At 31.9% G+C, this 19953-nt stretch overlaps 1 protein-coding gene across 3 annotated transcripts; it reads right to left on the bottom strand.

Moving 5' to 3' along the window:
- Positions 1 to 5070: 5070 nt before the first annotated feature.
- Positions 5071 to 19043, bottom strand: LOC111281406 (protein ROOT HAIR DEFECTIVE 3-like). Of its 3 annotated transcripts, XM_089757095.1 has the most exons (24): positions 18898 to 19043; positions 18694 to 18739; positions 18128 to 18277; positions 17646 to 17712; positions 17466 to 17568; positions 16527 to 16597; positions 16369 to 16432; positions 16212 to 16277; positions 15995 to 16042; positions 15846 to 15908; positions 15673 to 15729; positions 15135 to 15293; positions 14975 to 15043; positions 14753 to 14844; positions 14270 to 14348; positions 14021 to 14186; positions 13597 to 13721; positions 11989 to 12251; positions 11811 to 11907; positions 11560 to 11724; positions 6883 to 6987; positions 6349 to 6443; positions 6152 to 6248; positions 5071 to 5673 (listed from the first exon to the last, which is right to left on the bottom strand). In XM_089757095.1, the coding sequence occupies exons 3-24, from the start codon at positions 18144 to 18146 to the stop codon at positions 5437 to 5439; spliced, it is 2307 nt and encodes a 768-aa protein (XP_089613221.1). In that variant the 5' UTR covers positions 18147 to 18277; positions 18694 to 18739; positions 18898 to 19043; the 3' UTR covers positions 5071 to 5436. The 3 variants fall into 3 exon arrangements, with proteins under 3 accessions (XP_089613221.1, XP_022724890.2, XP_022724892.2); XM_022869155.2 differs by lacking the exon at positions 18694 to 18739; XM_022869157.2 differs by lacking the exons at positions 18128 to 18277; positions 18694 to 18739.
- Positions 19044 to 19953: the final 910 nt, after the last annotated feature.

The following is a 19953-nucleotide window of genomic DNA, read 5'->3' as shown; positions in this document are numbered from 1 at the left end:
AAGTAAAAAAACAAAAAAACAAAACCCAGGCTGACCAAAGACCAAGGCACAAATCTTTTGAATGAAAATGCAAATTCTAATTCTTTTTACCGCATTTCTTCAAAATCAAAGTCTTACGAAACATTTAAATTCAAGCAATATCTGCATTTTACAATTTTACACGAAAATTAATTAATTATTTATATTTTATATCTGCCGAATTTTCTATCACAAAAAATATTTATAAAGATGATTAATATCTATTTACTTGCGTATGATTGATTTGATTTTGTGGATTTTCGCAACAAAATTGAGTGATACAAAGGACGATTATCTTATTAGAAGTGAAATCTTTTAAAACTTTGTACCATTAATCATGCATGAACTCGAAATTAGAAGGCGAAAACGATTGTTAGTTTTAGCATTTCCACATCAAAAACGGTGTCCTTATTTTGGCAAGTTGGGACAACATTTATCATAGAAGATTTCATCAAAATCATAAATTTCAACATAACCAATAATAGTATTATTTTAATCTTATTATTTTAATCTCACTAATAGAGTTAAAAAAACTCCAGCATTAAATTTTTAGTTATCAATATATTATCATGTTTCAGCCTCTCTCTCTCTCTCTCTCTCTATATATATATATATATATATATTTATACATATATTATCATTGATATATGAGAATCTTTTCTAATTACATGAAAAAAAGAGTGCATGAATTTTCTTTTTCTTTTTTTTTAACTCTTATCAAAGATTGTACCAATTTAGTCCTAAATGATAGTCCTGTCACTTTCTCAAGAAACTCAAATTAAATTCATGACTGCAAATTTTGTTCTTAGGAGTAGAATGAATAGCGAAGGAAAAATTATGACAATCCAAAAATGGAATTAATTTCATTTTCCCAACCAATCAAAAGTGACACATTAGCATAACTTGTAATCCAAATTAAACAAAAAGGGAAATGTTACCATTAAAAATGAATGAGTAGGGACAATATTGTTACATATTGTTCCTCTCTTTCTACTCCTTCTTTCATGGTAGTAGGTAAACAAAAATTGCATGTAGGGCTTACCATCTTTATTATTAGTCGTATTACAAACAATAGTGCGTATAGTAAATGGAGATGAAAAATATATATATATATATATATATATATTGTCTTTATGTTTTTCCTTACGGGAAAAAAATTAATGTTGACAACTAGGATAACCCATATCATTAAATCTACATAATAAGTTTTTTTTTTTTTTTAATTTTCTTCTAGACTAAGCTGTAGTTACATCATTGTTAAGATATTAATTTCAAACACAAAAACGGTAGTTGACATTTAATGCAAGTTAGCTGCAAATTCGTTTTCCATTGACAAAATATAGCATTATCCAACTAATTTTGAGTATCAGTACACTAGTTCTAAAAATATTTATGTACTTAAGTTATTTTTGGATTAATGTCATGAATATTTCTTGAACTATAATCAAATGTTTATTATAATATTTAAATTTTAAAAATTTATAATGTATTATTTGAATCATAAAATATATTAACTAATATAATGCTTGAAGAACTATTTTCTACCACATGTTATCATTTAGAGTTAACCACATCAATAGTAAATGTTATATTAATTAACATATTCAAAATTCATGTATCACATTAGAGATTTTTAAAATTTAAATATTATAATGAATATTTTACTATAGTTCAAGCATCATTCGTAACATTAAACCTTATTTTTTAAAGTTTATATTTTTTAATATAAATAAAAAATTTAAAATTATAATCTAATATGATTTTTTTTTATTTTTTTATACAATCAACTCTAGAGTTATAGGATATAAAGTTTAGTTTGTTATTGTTATTGTTACATTTTTTTAATATAAAATAGATTATAATTTATAGATGAGAGAAGAAGTTTCAGATATTAAAATTTGAATTTTAAAATTATTAAATATTACTTTTTAAAAATGATTATATGAATAAATTAAATTTAGACTCAAATTTTTTGACTTTACATTTAATTCTCAACAACCGTTGTTTTTTTCTTTCTCAAAACAATAGAATTATTTATCAGTCAACTGATATCATAATTTGCTTGTTAATAAAGGAACGTAAATGTTATCCAATAATTGCAATTTATAATTGAGGTTTCATTTCATGAGGCCACGAGGGTAGAATAAATTTTTATTGTATTGTAATTTTGATGATGGCCATGGCCTAGATGCCATTTAACAGGGATTACAATGCTAGGCTGTTAAATTTAAATGCTATAAATCTTCGTCCTTTGGCTTTCATTTCACCTCCAAACATTGATACGATTAGTTAATAATACTTTATGAAAATAGGGTTTTATTTTCGAGTTTTGATCTCATGTGCTCGATTTAAAGAATGAGGTAAATGGTGGGAAAGAAAGAGAGAAAAGAAAAAATTTTATTCCTGACAGTGGAAATTTTTGTTATTTTATGAATTTGTTTGTTTAACACGAAAAAAGAAGGATACATAAAAGGTTTAGGTTCCAACTTCCAACATTAACTATTCAAAGATATTCGTTTATGTAATAACAAAAACAAAGCAATTTTGCATTTTTTTTATGCAACTGATCAACAAAGCTAAAAGGAGAGAAAATTTTAAATCTTGAACTGTAATCCTAAGAACATTACTAATTAAGCCTATATATGTTTGTGACATTAACACTACATATTAAAGTTATTATAGAATTCAAACTTATCTATTGCAAACACATTTATACATACATATATATTTTAAAATTTATTTTTATATATTATTATAGGATTGATATATGTTTTATTTTTTTAATCAATTTTTTTTTATTTTAAATACATCTTAAGATCTGTGTCATATATTAATTTTATTTGTAAAATTTAAAAACTCTAATAATAATGAATAAAATAATATTCATGTATTATATATCAAATTCACTCAATCATATTCATTTGACTATATGATCCTACTCACAAAAAATAAATACCCATAAAATTTTTTATTTGTTACTATTGCACCATATGTGAATACTTGAACAGTATAATTATCAGACAAAATAACATTATTTTCAATTTGTTGTATTACTAGTAAAATAAAAGGAAATTTGGCACCTTCCATAATTTTTCTGTTTCTTTTTTTTTTTTTTCATATTGCCTATGTGCTTCGTAGTACCATATATAAGTTTCCAATTTCAAAATGAAAAGTCGAAGTTACTAATTGCATTGAAGGGTGAAGAGTTGTTCAAATTTTAATTCAATTTATTTATATAATTATTTTTAAAAAAATATTTAATAAAATTTTAAATTATAAAAGAGATGGTTCAATTATCCAAGGAGCGGCATTAATCCACCGTGGGCTTCGTTTAAAGCATTTGACAGCTGGACTCACTCTCTTCCTCTGTCTGACCTGTCTGTCCCATCCACGGCCCCATGGCCATTCCCCTCTCCCCTCGCTGCCAAACACAGTGCACATGGAAAGGGCTACTCCATCCAGCTGTAAAAAAACAGTGCGTTGTAACTATTCTATGTTAATTTAAGAACAAATCAAACAACCTAAAAAAATGTCAACCAACTCTTCACTATGCAATAACTTGTTTCATGTTAGTAACCAATAACAAACAAAAAAGGGTCCTTGTTGTTCAATTTTCATAATTTCAATTTTGAATTTTTGGATGGGAAGAGATGGGATTTATGAGATGAATGAAAGTTATTTATGATCTATTGTATTATCTAAAATCACATAATTTTGTAAAATAATCAAATGTAATCCTTAAACTTAAAAGACTAATATGTAATTACATAATACATCAATTTCAACTTGATTTTTGTTTAACAACTTTCATATACAAAAAAATATGAAAATATTGTCTTACATCGAAGAAATTGTACATTTAAACAAGTACTCAAAACAAAAATGTGTTTGAGTATCGTTGATTAACTTCTTTTTTATTTTGAATCATTTTAATATAAATAATAATTCAACAGATTTGATTAACCAAAATAGAATATATTGTGGAATAATCTGATAATCAATTATTGAATTTCGCTTTTTTTTTTCTTATTCAGATAATGAATTGAACATTTACAATAATTCAAAATATTAAATTATTATTATTATTAATCCAAAGAGAAAAAAACATTGGATAACCACTCAATATTGTCAATTTTTGCTTCCCTAAATTTCATGAGATGAAATGTTTTTCATGAACTATCTTGCACCCAGTTGGGAAGAAGATATCCTAGGGCATAAAGTTAGAGTTATTATGTGCTACCAATTTAGGGGGGGTAGGAAGGAAGGACCCAAGGCTTAAAGAAACTTAGGAAAATTTAAGCAGCTGATCCTACGATGAGTAGATTAGTGTAGTAAATATTTTGAGGTACAACAATAATAATGTCATAATGAATTTAGCTATGGATCTCTCCCTCCGCCCTTTCCCCCTAAAACACGAGACAGGAGATAAGTTCAATTCAATATATATATATTTGAAGACGACCCTTCCATCCAATTTTAGCTTTCAAGGAGTCCTAGAAGCTGGACCAAATAGGATTTGATGCAATAAAAACAAATCTTTATTATTGGCACCTGTTGCCGGTGTAATTGGTGTGGATAAAAGTTTTATTAATAATTGGGATTCAAAAAGAATCTAAGTTTTTCATACACTTGGCTTTATTCTCGTAAGCACATATCTTTCCACTCCATCTTTCACGTGTATGCCTTTAAACGATACTTTGGAATCATTCATTATATTACAATTAACCATTTATAATTTAAAATTACTAAAAAATCATCAACATTTTATATAAAACTTATAAATAATAAACTCTTACATAATTTTTTAATATAATTAAACAATTTTAATATTATAATAAAAAATTATCAGCTTTATCTATGTTTTAGTTTGTCTTTTACCTTTTTTCTATAAAAAATAATATTTATATGCATTTTTTGCAGTTACTGTTTTCTCAGCTCAGTATTTATTTCCCTCCTTCCCTCCTGCGACTTTTTAAGCTTGGTAGTCTCTTACCCAGCCACAATCACCAAAGGAAGAAAGGGATGAAGAAAGAAATCAGCTGAAGGAGGTCATGATCCAAATTTCAGTTGCATACAATCGCAAATGGCAATACAAATACTCGCAAGAAAAAATTGGGTAAAAAAACAAGCATAACCAAAAGCCATCAAGGTAAAAATATAGAATATGGCCTTGTAACTTAGCCAACAAACAATAAATATAGGAGTAAAACCTAGACTGAAGAGAGTGAAAAAAAAAACTATTTAAATGGGGCCCCATCTCAAGAAAGCAGGCCCCTTGTATGCGGCACTTGCACAAAAATAAATGCCTTTTTCAAGATGTGTAACTCTCGCATTCTTGGATGAGTTCCATACATTTCTTGAAAGCGAACGCAACACAGGCATCTTCAGAACATAAAGAACGTATTATAGTCTGATAAGTTATTCTTCTTTCGTGGGGCTGGAGTATTCGGTCCAATTTCCAGCTGAAGTTACTCCGGATGAAGCACTCGAGGACATATCACTGCTGGTGCTTCCATTTTGGAAGCTTTTAGATGCTACAGCTGGGTTTCTCAGTGGATTATCAGTTGCGGGTATTTGACCTTCTTCGGCTAACTTTCTGAGAAGGTTCATAACTGTGGGAAGGAACTTGGTAGACAAGGAAAGAAGGCCAGGAAGCTACAAGCATAAAAAGTTGTGTATTAGTTATTCAATCAAAAGGAAAGGAGTGAAACAGATTAATCACAATGAAAGTAGAAATAATAAGAAGATTAAGGCATTTTTATAGTCCTTAATGGTCTCATTAAGTGCAAGAAGTTTTACTAAATAATTGTATTTGGTCAGAAAACTACGGAATGCCATGCATGACACTGAAAATTGCATTTTGAAATCTCATCCAAACAGCAGGTAAACTGTTAACACACTCCAATGATTAATTTCCGATTATGGTACATCAGTTATACTATAATATTTTATGAGCTGCAAAATAGAGACCAATGGAATATTTTAAAACAGAAAAGATCTGACAACTATTTTTAAACTGAAGCAAATCTTACCTAGCAATCTGCTTTTGAATTTCAAGTTTACAACCCAAAAGTTTTTAAGCATGCTCAGAAATAAGTAGGGGACCGAAAAAAAATTTAATTCTGATACTCACAGCACCATTGCGGAATTCACCCGAAATGTCAAGCTGCACCCATAGAGCCTTCATAATTAGGAAACCCACAAAGATGACACCCAGATATAAAGGATTTCTGCAATGAGGATATTTGCAAGTAAGCACAAGCAACAGACAAGGATAATACCATAGAATACCGACCAAAATTAATTCAAAGCTACAAGTGCAACATGCACCTTAGAAGAGTCATAAATTCATTAAATCCCAAGACTATCAAGGCAACAATTGCCCATGGAGGTGGCAACCAGTTGTTGTTACGCTTGTTGGCTTCCTGAAAGTAGAAGAAAACTAATCAGGCAACATTAAACTCGGGGGAAAAAGGAGATGCATTGTAATAACATGTCTACCAAGAGAAAAATATTGATTCTAAATTCCAGTGAATAACACTTGATCGTAAGAATGTATCTGATACAAAGAGGTAGTACGTGTGCAAAATTACAGGAACACAACAGAATTTCTGAGGCAACATTGAATTGAAGCAGCAATGACTAATCCAACTAACTAAAGCCAGTTAAGGTGAATTGCAATTGCAATAGACTTATTTATCTAGCACTTCTTAAGACAATCTGACTATCATCAATGCAGCATTAGAATTAAATTTGATGTCTAACATTTTAGTTTGCCTAATGCAATGACAATTCAAATCAATATTGTATTGAGAGGGGGAGAAAACAAAATTTTCAAGATAATTAGGAATTTAAAATTCATGCCTGAGCAGAAATGGCCTGAGTGACACTGTACTCTGTCTCAGCCCTGAATTGCCGCCACAAAGACTTGCATTGGACAGGTGTGATCAATGTCTTGGCAGGTGGGACCTGTTCCAAACAATATCAGCCATAAGAACTAATCATGCATAATAAATTGAGGAAAAGACAGTGTTAAAATAATGAAGATACTGTGGAAAAACACTTATTTACAGCCAATTGTAATTTTGTAATCTGTATATTTTTATTTATATCTCTAGAATTAAGTATTTGTATCCCTAGAATTAAGGACAAAAATTAGGATAGACAATCCCTCAATTATAGCATTAGTTTTTAAGAAGATTTACTTTCCTAATTTAACCCCTACTTAGTTGTATATAACCATAAGATTCTTGTATAATTCTTAATGAGCAGTTTTTCAATATACATTTAGTTTTTTCTCTTAGTTTTTCACACAGTTTTATTTCTTAATTTTTTCACATGGTATCAGAGCTTTAGGCTCTTCTTGGGAAGCAAAATTTTCAACCTTCATTGCTGACTTCTATTTGATGCCTTCATTGCCGAACCCTATTTAGGCCTTCATTGCCGAACCCTGTTAAGGCCTTCATGGTCATTTTATTTTTCCCTTCTTTAGACTTCATTGCTAAGAGTTATTTCTGGTTATATCTTAAGGCTTATTTCAGTTCAAAGAAAGATATCACTACCACTTAATTTGAGGAAGTGTCAACTGAAAAAATTATCGGAGTACTACAAATGCCTCGAAAACAAGAAAAGTTCGACAGGGAAGAGATTGAAAAGCTAAGAAACCTATTGAAAGCCCTTGAAAAGCCTACAATAGTATGTGCCTTGGGTAAGGTCTCTAGTTCAGGTAAAGTTTCTGGTTCTCATGGATTAAATGTCTCGGTTAAGCCTATTACGAATTCTTGGGTCATTGACTCAGAAGCCACAGACCATATGACACATTCCTTACAAAAGTTTAGTACATATACCCTGTGTCCTAGTTATAAGAAAATTGTTGTTGCAAATAGTTCACTTACTACAGTGGCAAGATCAAGAGATGTTCAAGTTAATCCCTCGTTTGTTCTTAAAAATGTTCTTCATGTTCCTGGATTGTCTACTAATCTGATATCTATACAAAAACTTACTAGAGATATGAATTGCAAAGTGATTTTTTATCCCTCTTATTGTGAATTTCAGGATTAGAGTTCGGGGAAGAGGATTGGACTTGCTAAGGAGAAGGATGGACTATCCTATCTTGAGACATCAAATAACACAAGTAATATCAAGAATAGTTTACCTTTGTCATTTCTTTCTGAAAAATCTTCTAATAAAGACAAAATCTAACTTTATCATTTTCGTCTAGGATATCCTTCTTTTGGAACTTTGAAAAACATGTTTCCTTTTTTGTTCAAAGGATTAAATGTCAAAGATTTTCATTGTGATATTTGTGAACTTACAAAGCATAGAGGTGTGTCTTTTTGAATTAGTAACAAAAGAAGTTCTACTCCCTTTTACTTGATTCATAGTGACATCTGGGGTCCCTCTACAATTCCTAATATTTCTAATGCAAGATGGTTTGTTTCATTCATAGATGATTGTACCAAAGTCTCTTGGATTTTTTTACTTAAATTCAAATTAAATGTGAATAGTATTTTTAAGCTTCCAAAACATGATCCAAAATCAATTTGGAGTGAGAATCAAGAGATTTAGGTCTGATAATGCAAGAGACTATTTCAACCAGAATCTATCCACCTATTTCCAAAATGAGGGGATTATCCATGAGTCATCTTGTGTTAATACTCCACAGCAGAATGGAGTGACAAAAAAAAAAAACAGCCATTTACTAGCCATAATCCGAACTTTCCTTTTTCAAGCAAATGTACCCAAATCTTACTGAGGGGAAGCTGTTCTCACTGCCATACACATTATAAATAGGTTACCTTCAAGGGTTTTGGGATTTAAAATTCCTATGGAACTACTTTCACAATTCTATCCCAACTTTAATACCACAAACAATCTCACACCTAGGATATTTGGTTGTACATCATTTGTTCATATTCACAATCATAACAGGGGAAAGTTGGATCCAAGAGCGATTAAGTGTATCTTTGTGGGGTATTCCTCAACTCAGAAAGGGTATAAGTGCTACCATCCTCCTACCAAAAAATTTTATGTGTCTGCAGATATCACTTTTGAAGAAAGTAAACCATTTTTTACTCAACCTTATCTTCAGGGGGAGACTTCATTCATGAAAGATAAGGATAAAGACTTCTTTTTGCTTGATTTGTCCCCTTCTTCAACATTTTCAAACATTAATTCTTCTGAGTTGAAACCTGTTTTTGTTGAGCCCAAGTCAAACACTGAATTTAAGTCTGAACCCATTCCAAATACAGAAGATGTGACAAAGGATAATATTGTTCTTGATTCTATGAAGGAATTACAGGTGTACTCAAGAAGGAAAGTTCCAGATCCTGAACCAATGCCAATCCAAGAACCTGATCCTAACTCCAGAAATGAGGTAACTACATTTTTTGACTCTGTTTCTCAAAATGAGCATGAATCTCTTAAAACTATAACTAGTGATTGTGATCTGTCTATTGCCATTAGGAAAGGAACCAAAGAATGTACTAAGCATCCACTATACCCAATCTCTAATTTTATGTCATTTGAAAAGTTCTCACCGTCCCACAAAAATTTTCTTATGAGCCTAAACACTATTTTTATTCCAACCACATTATTCAAGGCATTATCCAGTAAGAAATTGAGGCAAGCCATGAAAATAGAAATTGAGACCTTAGAGAAAAATAAGACATGAGAACTGGTAGAGTTGCCTAAAGAAAAAAATCCAGTGGGGTGTAAATGGGTTTTCACTGTAAAATACAAGGCGGATGGTACTGTTGAAAGGTATAAAGTCAAGTTAGTGGCTAAGGGCTACACTCAAACTTATGGAGTGGATTATCAGGAAACCTTTGCTCCAGTTGCCAAGATAAATACAGTTAGGATTTTGATATCATTGGCTGAAAATTATAATTGACAGCTTCAACAATTTGATGTAAAGAATACTTTTCTACATGGTGATTTGGAAGAAGAAATATATATGAAGGTTCTACCAGGATTTGGAGGTCATCTAAAAGCAAACAAAGTATGCAAGCTGAAAAAAGCTTTATATGGCCTTAAACAATCTCTTAGGGCTTGGTTCGAGAGATTTGCCAAAGTGATGCTAGCAATGGGGATATAAACAGAGTCAAGGAGATCACACATTTTTTATCAAGCACTCTGGTTCAAGAAGAGTTACAGTTTTATTAGTGTATGTTGATTATATAATTGTAACTGGAGATAATGAAAAAGAGAGAGAATCTCTAAAACAGTATTTGACTAGAGAATTTGAGATAAAAGAGCTAGGGAGATTGAAGTACTTCCTAGGAATTGAAGTAGCTCACTCACGGCATGGTATCTTTATCTCACAATAGAAATATGTGATGGATCTTCTGAAGGAAACTAGGAAGCTCGCATGTAAATCTGCAAATACCCCTATAGATTCTAATCATAAAATTGGAGAAGCTAATGAAAATGCTGCTGTAGATAGAGAGATGTACCAAAGATTAGTTGGAAGACTCATTTATCTCTCATATACTAGACCTGATATAGCATATGCTGTGAGTGTAATAAGTCAATTTATGCATAGACCTAAAGAAGTGCACCTACAGGTTGTCTACCGTATATTGCACTATTTGAAGGCCAATCCTGAAAGAAGTATCTTATTCAAAAGAAATTCGGAGCTAGTTCTAGAAACATATACAGATGCTGATTATGCAGGTTCAGTAACTGATAGAAGATCCACCTCAGGCTACTGCACTTTCTTAGGTGGTAATCTTGTGACTAGGAGAAGTAAAAAACAAAATGTGGTGGCAAGATCAAGTGCTGAAGCAGAGTTCAGAGCAATGGCTCAAGGAATTTGTGAACTACCATGGTTAAAGATTATCTTAGAAAACTTGAAGATCAAGTGGAATGGACCAATGAGACTCTACTGTGATAACAAGTCTGCAATAAGTATTGCACACAATCTTGTGCAACATGACAGAACAAAACACATTGAAGTAGACCGGCATTTCATAAAGTAAAAACTAGACAGTGGGTTGATTTGTACACCTTATGTATCAAACAAGGGTCAACTTGTAGATGTGTTGACTAAAGGTCTCAACAGTGCAACATTTCAAAAAATTATTTCCAAGCTGGGAATGGAAAACACCTATTCACCAGCTTGAGGGGGAGTGTTGAAAAACACATATTTACAGCTGGTTGTAATCTTGTAATCTGTATATTTATATTTATATCTCTAGAATTAAGTATTTGTATCCCTAGAATTAAAAACAAAAATTAGGATAGACAATCTCTCAATTATAGGATCAGTTTTTAGGAAGATTTACTTTCCTAATTTAACCCTTAGTTAGTTGTATATAAATCTAAGATTCTTGTATAATTTTTAATGAGCAGTTTTTCAATATACATTCAGTTTTTTCTCTTAGTTTTCCACATAGTTTTATTTCTTAATTTTTCCATAGATACAGTTTAATATTTATTCAATGTGACGCATATAAATGTCTATAAATGGTATGCAATAAATAAAAAGTTTGTACAGTTCAACTAAATCTCATAGAGACCTCAGCAAAAACAAGACTTCACCTGCTCCCAAGTGCTTGAGGCCAGTGGATCAAATGTTGTAATGCTCCTATCAGTCACAGCAGCATTACTTTTGGTATCCACCAAGGCAGATGATAGTGTATTCTCAATATTATCAACATTATCATCCAACCGGATTGCAGCCATAACAGATAATAACTTTAAGGACTGGCAACAGATAATAAACAAGTTTAGCAAACAATAAAATGTAGCATAATTCTTAAAGTCCAACAAATGATAATACATAAACATACTGCAGAGCGAGCAGTTTTAGTGATGGCTCGGATATCTTCTTTCCCACTCCAAACCCGTGGCATGGAATCAGAATCATGGCTAAACAATGTTGAAAACCTGTATGCTAATTTACAGTCAATTTCAATAATGTGTAATGCCTAGCAAATCAACCACTTTAGCTCAAAATTTGAAATGTACCTGTCCTTCATACGGATCAATACCCTTCCAGCTTCTTCTCTTGCTTTTGCTTCAACCACACCTCTTGCATAATACTCTAGACTCGTTAGCATCTTGTTTTTGGTTCGTTCATCCATGTCAAAACCAGAGAGGGCATTGGACAGTCCAGAGACAGCTGATTCAGTTTCTCGCCGGAGAAGTTTCCTTATTGATGGCCAGGTCTCATTAGTAGCTCCATCTAAAAGTGATTCAACAGGTCCTGGTAATGCCTCGTTCAGCTTTGCCTGCAAATGCACCATAATTATGAGTATGATTCCAAGTGGTGATTTAACCAGTCATAAACATATGCTGTGGATGTCACTATGACAATTTTCAAATGTTATGGAAGTCCTAAACTATATACACAACAGAAATCATACACGATATAAGAATAATCACATCAATGCCAACTTTGTTATGAAGTAATTCATTGTTAAAACTATAAAGTATATCAGAAGAAAAAGAAAGCACCTAAGGGCACAAATTCAGGGTCTTCAAAAGAATTAAACTAGAAAATCCAGGCCTTTCTTATTCAGACCTAGATAGCAGATTGGACGCCCATATGGTAAAGTTTTAATAACCCAACTGCTTATATGACACCTTAGTTAATTGGGCTTAAATGATTTCTAAGTAATTTGCTGTATACAACAATTTGAAATTTTCCAAAGTTAGGAAAATGGTGAAATTTAAACAAACCAACTGTTTTAATATGACATCTTAACTAGATGCTAAAACTAATTTTAAAGTAATGCACATTATATGCAACAATTTGAAATTTTCAACTAGCAAGTAGGGATGTCAATGGGTAGGGTATGGGACGGGCACCCACCCTCATTCTCGGATTTTTATATTATACTCATCCCTGTATCCATACCCAACGGGTATTTCAAATCTATCCCCATCCCCACGGGTATTTAATGGGTATGAGGATTACCCATACCCATATCTTTTTCAAAAAATAAAAATAAAAATATTTTTTTTTAGCTTTTTTTATTTTTAACTTGTATATTTAAGTAATTTTTTATAAATATATATTAATATATTTTTTCAATAAAAATATATTAATTCTAATTAATCTAAAATAATAATTTATATTATTTAATAAAAATCTATTTACTAATTATACATAAATATATATGTAGGGTATGGGTATGAAGCTAGTGCTATATTACCCATCCCCATACCCGTACCCAATAAAAATTTAAAATCATACCCATCCCTATCTCCGTACCCACAATATAACACCCATCCCTATCCCTATCCTTATTCCCATCCCCATTCAGGAAAAGAGTCAGGTTCCGCATTGGGTATGGGTAAGATTGACATCCCTATCAGCAAAACCGTGAAAACAAAGGTCACAACACCACAGCATCAACTTCAGTTCACCTTGCTTCCTCGCAAACCAGCTCAAACAACTTCAAATTGATACAGAAACAACTGCTTTAAAGTTTTGTTAGGTTACACTATCCTCAAATCTCATAATATTGCTTCATCAGTTAGGATTACTAAACAGCAAGTGATTTGGTCATGAGGACAAATCACTTAAATAAAGTAAATGGTCAGAAGGGACAGACAGACACATTTTCACACCTCATATGATGAAGTAAGCTCTGAAAGTTTGGCAGCTCGGACAGAAGCAACATGTGCATCAATATCATGATGTAGCTTATCCCTGACTTTAGAGGAATCCCAATTTGCTAATTCAACAACAGCATCTGCAAAATGATGTCAAACTTCGTAATGCACTCAGTCTACCTTATCAAGCAAAAATAAAACACCCTTGCTGACTCAACTATAGTACCAATCCTCTTAAATGCAAGCAATGTAACGAAGACCCAAAATTTGGAGCTTCGGCTCATAGTAATGGTTTAAAAACTCACTTTTCCTTCTATGACTTGTTTAACCTTTTTAATGATTTTTTTTCCAATTCCTAGCTCTTGAACTTGTGTTCTGTAGCTTTTGGTTCTAATGTCAGTTTATAGTTAAGAGAATGATTCAAGAAAGTCAACCATACCTGCATATCCTTCATCAAACAGAGCAATGTAAGATTCAGTGCAGTTGCGAGCCGCCATAGAAAACCCCTCCCCTCCATTCAAAGCCTTCTCAAATGCTTCCTTAAATTTTTCGAGAGTTCCAGACCTTAAATGTCCTAGGATGGATTGGTGGGCTGGGTGGACAAGCTAAATCAGAAGAAAAGCAAATGAGTTGACAAAATTTAAAAAACCAACAAAAATTGGACAAGAATAGAGTAGAGTGCTATTACTTGAAGCAGTTTTTCTTCAAGTTGCTTTCGCTTTGCAGATCTGACACCTTCTTCAAAATATGTGGCTTCTGCATCATACCTAAAATCAGAATAAAATGAACAAAGGACTCAATGTCACTGATATGGTAGCAAACCACGGAAAGTAAGTATGTTAAAAACAACAATCTCAAATTTGATCATTAGAACTGAATCTTATTTTGCCAAGGTATGCCTCAAGATAATTTTCATCCACCCATTCAGTTAAGCAATATACCATTATCACCATTATGACTCATAAGTCATCAGGTTGCCAATCAGTTATCATAACATTCCTATTTATCCTTTAGCATCAGAGTTCTGTGAATCACTGCTATAATTTCTTTAATGCTCAAATTGCCTTTGCCCAAGTCAGTGCAGCTCTTCCAAATGCTTATATAGATAGTAGCCTATTTGCAACTTAAACAATAAGACAATTATCTTGTGATCTCATTAAAGTAGCCTTACTCTGTTAGAAAAGAGTAGAGAATTGAATTCAGCTGCTTCCCAAAGCCAACAACTGGACCAGACTGTACAGCTTCTTCTAACAGACACCAGTTCTGTTATATGAAGTAATAGGTTGGTTTAAGTTTGTAGAAAAAATAGCCAGCTCCCAAAAAAAATAAAAGTGCATTTGTGTGTCTGCATGCATAAATTTATGAATATAAACACATATACATGTCCACATACCTCGTTTGCAGTGAAACCAGCATACTTTTCATTGGCAATTTCTTCGCAGCGGACTGTAGCCACCATGACCTACAGGCAAATGAAACATGGATGACAGAAAAACCAACAAGATTAACAAATTTCATTCAAGGTAAAGTCAAAATAATGTCCAAAAGGTTACCTTATGGGCTGGAAGGTCAAGGTCCTTATTCTCCTTAATGACTTTCCAGATCTGCTGTGCACTAAAAGAGAACCCTGAAGCAGGTACCACCCCCCTCCGATCTCCAGCAAGCCCCCCCGGTGCAATAGAGTGGAAGAATTGTTGTCTCAAATTAGCAACCTTCAGTAATAATAATAGAATCAGCCAAACACCCCATTTGCAAGCCAGTTAGTCAAAAATTTCAGCAACATCATATAACATACAGGCAAAATTATAAACAGTAGGTAGAGATCTTTTATTTTAGCCATCTCAAGAAAAAGTAAATTATACCATACAACCAGGATGAGTGAGACAAAAAGAAATGCAACAACATGAATAAGAAAAAAGATTAAGTCATCAAACAATCAATAAGGTAACATCACAAATCTACAAGTAGATATTCAACTTCTTCTTTCTTCCCATTTAAACAAACTTCAAACAGCCAATGGTGTGAAAGTTTTGTCTGCATGCTAGGAATACTGAATGTCCTTATGAGGTGACCTGAGCACAGACAGGGTACCTGCTCTTTAAATTGCTCTTCCTTTTCTTCATAACTAGAAAGTGCAACAACCTTAACCTGGCCATTATCAGCAACAGCATTAAATCATCAGAAGCAATACTCATCAGAAAAAGTATAGAGAGACATTAAACTTTTAAACATACGTTGCATGAAATAACAACCCAACATCATACATTGAAAAAGTCACTTAATGGAGTTTCCTTATGTGTTTGCGGCTTAGGAACTGCATCCCATATCTGCAGTTCTAGAAACACTGGTCAGAAGAAAACATTGCTGAAGTTAATCAGAAAACCAAGGAAGCATAGGCATCACATATCTGTACCTTCTGAATATCTTCTCTCAGAACAGGTTCTAAATTTTCTAGTGGTGTCTGTAAACAAGGAATATTTAGTAACCATAAATTGAATTGAAATTAAAAAATCCTTAGTTAAATATATAACAATATAAAGCATAGATACTAAAAAATCTAAGGAAAGAAGTGAACAAAAAAGTTAGCCATACAAGCACAACATGCTCCATAATGAAAGAAAGGTACCCACCCTTGTTTTATCACGGATCACAAACATCAAAGTTGTTTTGCGGGGACTAAACAATCGCATCATGACCTGCAACCAAATACAACCAAATAAAAGAAAGAAAAAGAACCACTCAAAATTCAGGCCACTGCTTAGAAAGGGCAGCAAGAATGTAAAATACCTGGAATACAGTCTTCAGAAGAGGCTTGTTTGCAGCTTGTTCACGACCAATATCATGACACCACCTAAACAAAAGTTGCTCAAGAATATTACTTGCACAACTTACTGATAGCAATTAACTTAAAATGAATCAAGCACCATGTAGGTGCCAAACCTTACATGTTTATGAGTACTATATCTGAAACCGCCAATGCAAAAAGTGCACTTTGTTTCTCAAATGCTGTGTCATCCTGGAATAAGGCAAAACAGTAAATAATATGTAAAAAACATAATGAATCTCTATTCCTCCCCATTTTTCATAAAACAAAGGGAATGAGATAAAACTCAACAAACAAAAATAAACAGATAATCCACTTCTTCAACTTTTATAATCTGAATTCCAACTTTTTATTTGGTTCAGCTTGATCCATCATGCTAGCTTTCATATTAATAGAGCCGTTAGACCTCTTTTAAGGCATTCAAAAATACTAAGGCTTCTTTCAACTAAAAAAACAGTGTAAAGTACCAAATTTTATTCTTTTATCATGACCAAATTGATTTTTTCAATTTCACATATAATCTACTAATCCATGTCCCTGAAAATATGCTATTGAATAAATATCACCTATGATAGAACTTTTATTACTGAAAAAAAAAATGTAACATTCAGAATTAAAAACTTGACATAAAAAAAAAAAAACTAATGACTGACCTCTAGTTTGATTTGACTCTCTGGTAAAACAAAAATTCATAAATATTACAACTATTCCTACAACGACCAAATCATTAGAGTTACCAATCCATTGAAAAATTTGAAGAATTATTTAGAGGATGTACTTGATAAATTGCTATCAAAGCCGGGTCATAAAGAAATACCTAGTTGATTAATAGATCAAAATGTGTATCCATAAATATTCTTTTTTTCTTTTCCTTTTGGGACAGGGGAGGAGGGATATTCTGAATCTTTTTGCAAAAGCAGGCAAAAAGATCTTTAAGCTAACAAGGGCAAAGGAAGGCAAACAAAAGAGCAAACAAAAGAATTTATCAGTGTATAAAACAATGTAGTTTCAATTTTTGGACAAGATGTGTTAAAGATAGAATGCAAGCTAGCAACAGCACCTCCCCACGCTCTCTTCCATCAGTACCCTCCAAATCCATTACTAGAGTGCAAGGCTCCATACCAGTGCATTTTGCCAACCAAATACCTTTAGTGGTTTGAGACCTGACAAGAAGCACATCCCATTAGTTGTTTGAGCCAATTGAAACAATGCAAAATGTTATTACAGAAACATAAGTTACCTTCCCTTGAATGCATCCATTTCCCTGAACTTGGTGTGAAACAAATGATTCAACAGTGTGCTTTTACCTGTCAATATCATGAAAAACAAAGTGAAACTTTAAATGGCATAAGCAGAACTTACATAGCTACTGTAAAATGATAAAACACCAAAAAAAAAAAAAAAATCACTCATGGTGTGTATTAGATTCAAAATAATCATACAACAAAGATATATATAAAACTAACTACAGAAGTAATCCAACAATATCATGCAGAAACATGTTCATATCAAAGTGAGATACGAAAAATATGCCTTTGCAGAAAACTGAAGTGATCAAACTTCCAGCTAATCCTACTCTCACTTGTATCCCACAATTCTAATTCAATATCATTAAACAAAATGCACAACCGATAAACAAAGCAGCTTAGAAGGAATAGACACCTTAGGAACAAGGAAAAGCACAAGCATAACGCAGGATGTAATGAATATATCAAAGCATACCACTGCTTTGTGGTCCCATAATGGAAACCACGGCATAGGACAACCCGCAGTCAACAAGTTTTACTTCCTTGATAAAACGTTCAATTCCAATATCATTGAATGAACCATCTCCGTCAATAAGTTGAGTTGAACAACATTCCTCACTCTCCGCTGAGAAACGAAATGTTCATAGCGTGTGAGTAAAGAAAAGACAAGCTTCCACAACACACAGCACTAAACTGCTCGATTCATTTTTCCTTGTTAATTTAAAATTAAATTCTCCATATCAATTGGTCAAGGAAAAGATATTTAAGAATACCTCAAGCAAAAGAAATAGTATATTGATTGATTTTGATAGAGAAATTTAGTGTATTAAATAGCTAAAAAGCTGATAATTCAAAATCCTTTTGTTTTTTCCAATTTCCTTAGCTTTCTCAGCAACCAAACATGCAATAAACATAAAATTCATCTCCAGTCCCGATCCAAACATCACAACAAATTTCAGATTTATACTACTCAAAGAAGCTCTTAAAACCTAAAAATCAAATTAAAATCCAAATTTTCACATAAAACAAATTGCATCGCACCCTTGAAGAAAATCCTTAAGGCGGCGTTGCATGCTTTAACGCTCTCCTTCCCGTTACATTACAGAAATCAAACAAGAAACCGCAAAATTAATTAATTAATGAAAGGGAGAAACTGATCTTTAAAAATAAAAAAAAAAGCTACAAATACAGAGGAAATAATGTAAATAAAAAAAGAGATTAAGACGAAAGGATTAGAGAGTGTACCCATTGAATCTTCTTTGAAATTGATAGCTCAAAAAATGAGGAGATCGATGTCAATGAAAGACATATAGACAGAGAGAGAGATTTGATCGATCTCAATGGGGCATTTTAAAGCTTCTCTTCCCTTTTATTTTAATTATTTTGCCTTTGGGAGTGGGCTCGACTGCTTCTGCGATTAAAGAGCGCAAAGTGGATTACATATTGTATAGTATTTTTCTGTTTTTTTTTTTTTTTGTGTGTGTTAATTCAGCATTAAACTTATTTTTTGCCTCCTGTAATTTTCCTCCGGTTTTGTGCAGTGTCCAATCATGTGTGTGCCTAGGCATGAAAAATAATTAACTCCGAGTAATTTTTTGGCACAATCTTTTTCTTTTAATTTTTATCATTTTTGTAAAATTATCTCTTCCACATTCAAATTTTAAACTTCATGAAACATTAAAAAATATATAATAATAATATATTAAAAATATTTTTATCAACCCTTTTAAAAAATACAGGATCATAAAAAATTATTTGAAACTGCTTTTGTTGTTATTATTTTTTATTTTAAAAGGAGTTTGGTTGGTGTTTTCTGAGTTTGGTGAAAGACCATTAGCGTGAGTAAAGTTAAAGTGTAATTAATTTTGTTTGCTATGCTTAAAGTGCACTTAATTGAATACTTATATAAATAAATACACAAATGAATGCCTATCAAATAAGAAACAAGGCAAAAAAAAAAATTTTTAAAAGGCAAATAAATTGCATAAAAATTTACTACTCTATCGTCTGAAAATGCTCTATTCTCTCAGTGAATTTCGATTAAATCTCATCCATTTTCATTGTTTAGGCTGGAATTAAATTTCATTTCAAATATATACAAGTTAAATTGTTACTAGTTATATATTTTTCTTCTACATTTAACTTCAGGCACTCGTCTTTTTTATTTTAAAAAATGTATTAACAATTAATAATTAAAAAAAAAGCTACTATTACAAGATTACACACATATTTAAGTATTTCAATATAAAAAATAAAATCATATGTAATTAAAATTAATTATATACTAAATAATATACATTA

This window comes from Durio zibethinus, chromosome 28, assembly GCF_047325235.1.
Source record: "Durio zibethinus cultivar Kanyao isolate XHJ-2024 chromosome 28, ASM4732523v1, whole genome shotgun sequence".
NCBI lineage: Eukaryota > Viridiplantae > Streptophyta > Magnoliopsida > Malvales > Malvaceae > Durio > Durio zibethinus.
The sequence above is the reverse complement of the archived record's forward strand: the minus strand, read 5'-3'. Positions and strand labels throughout refer to the sequence as shown.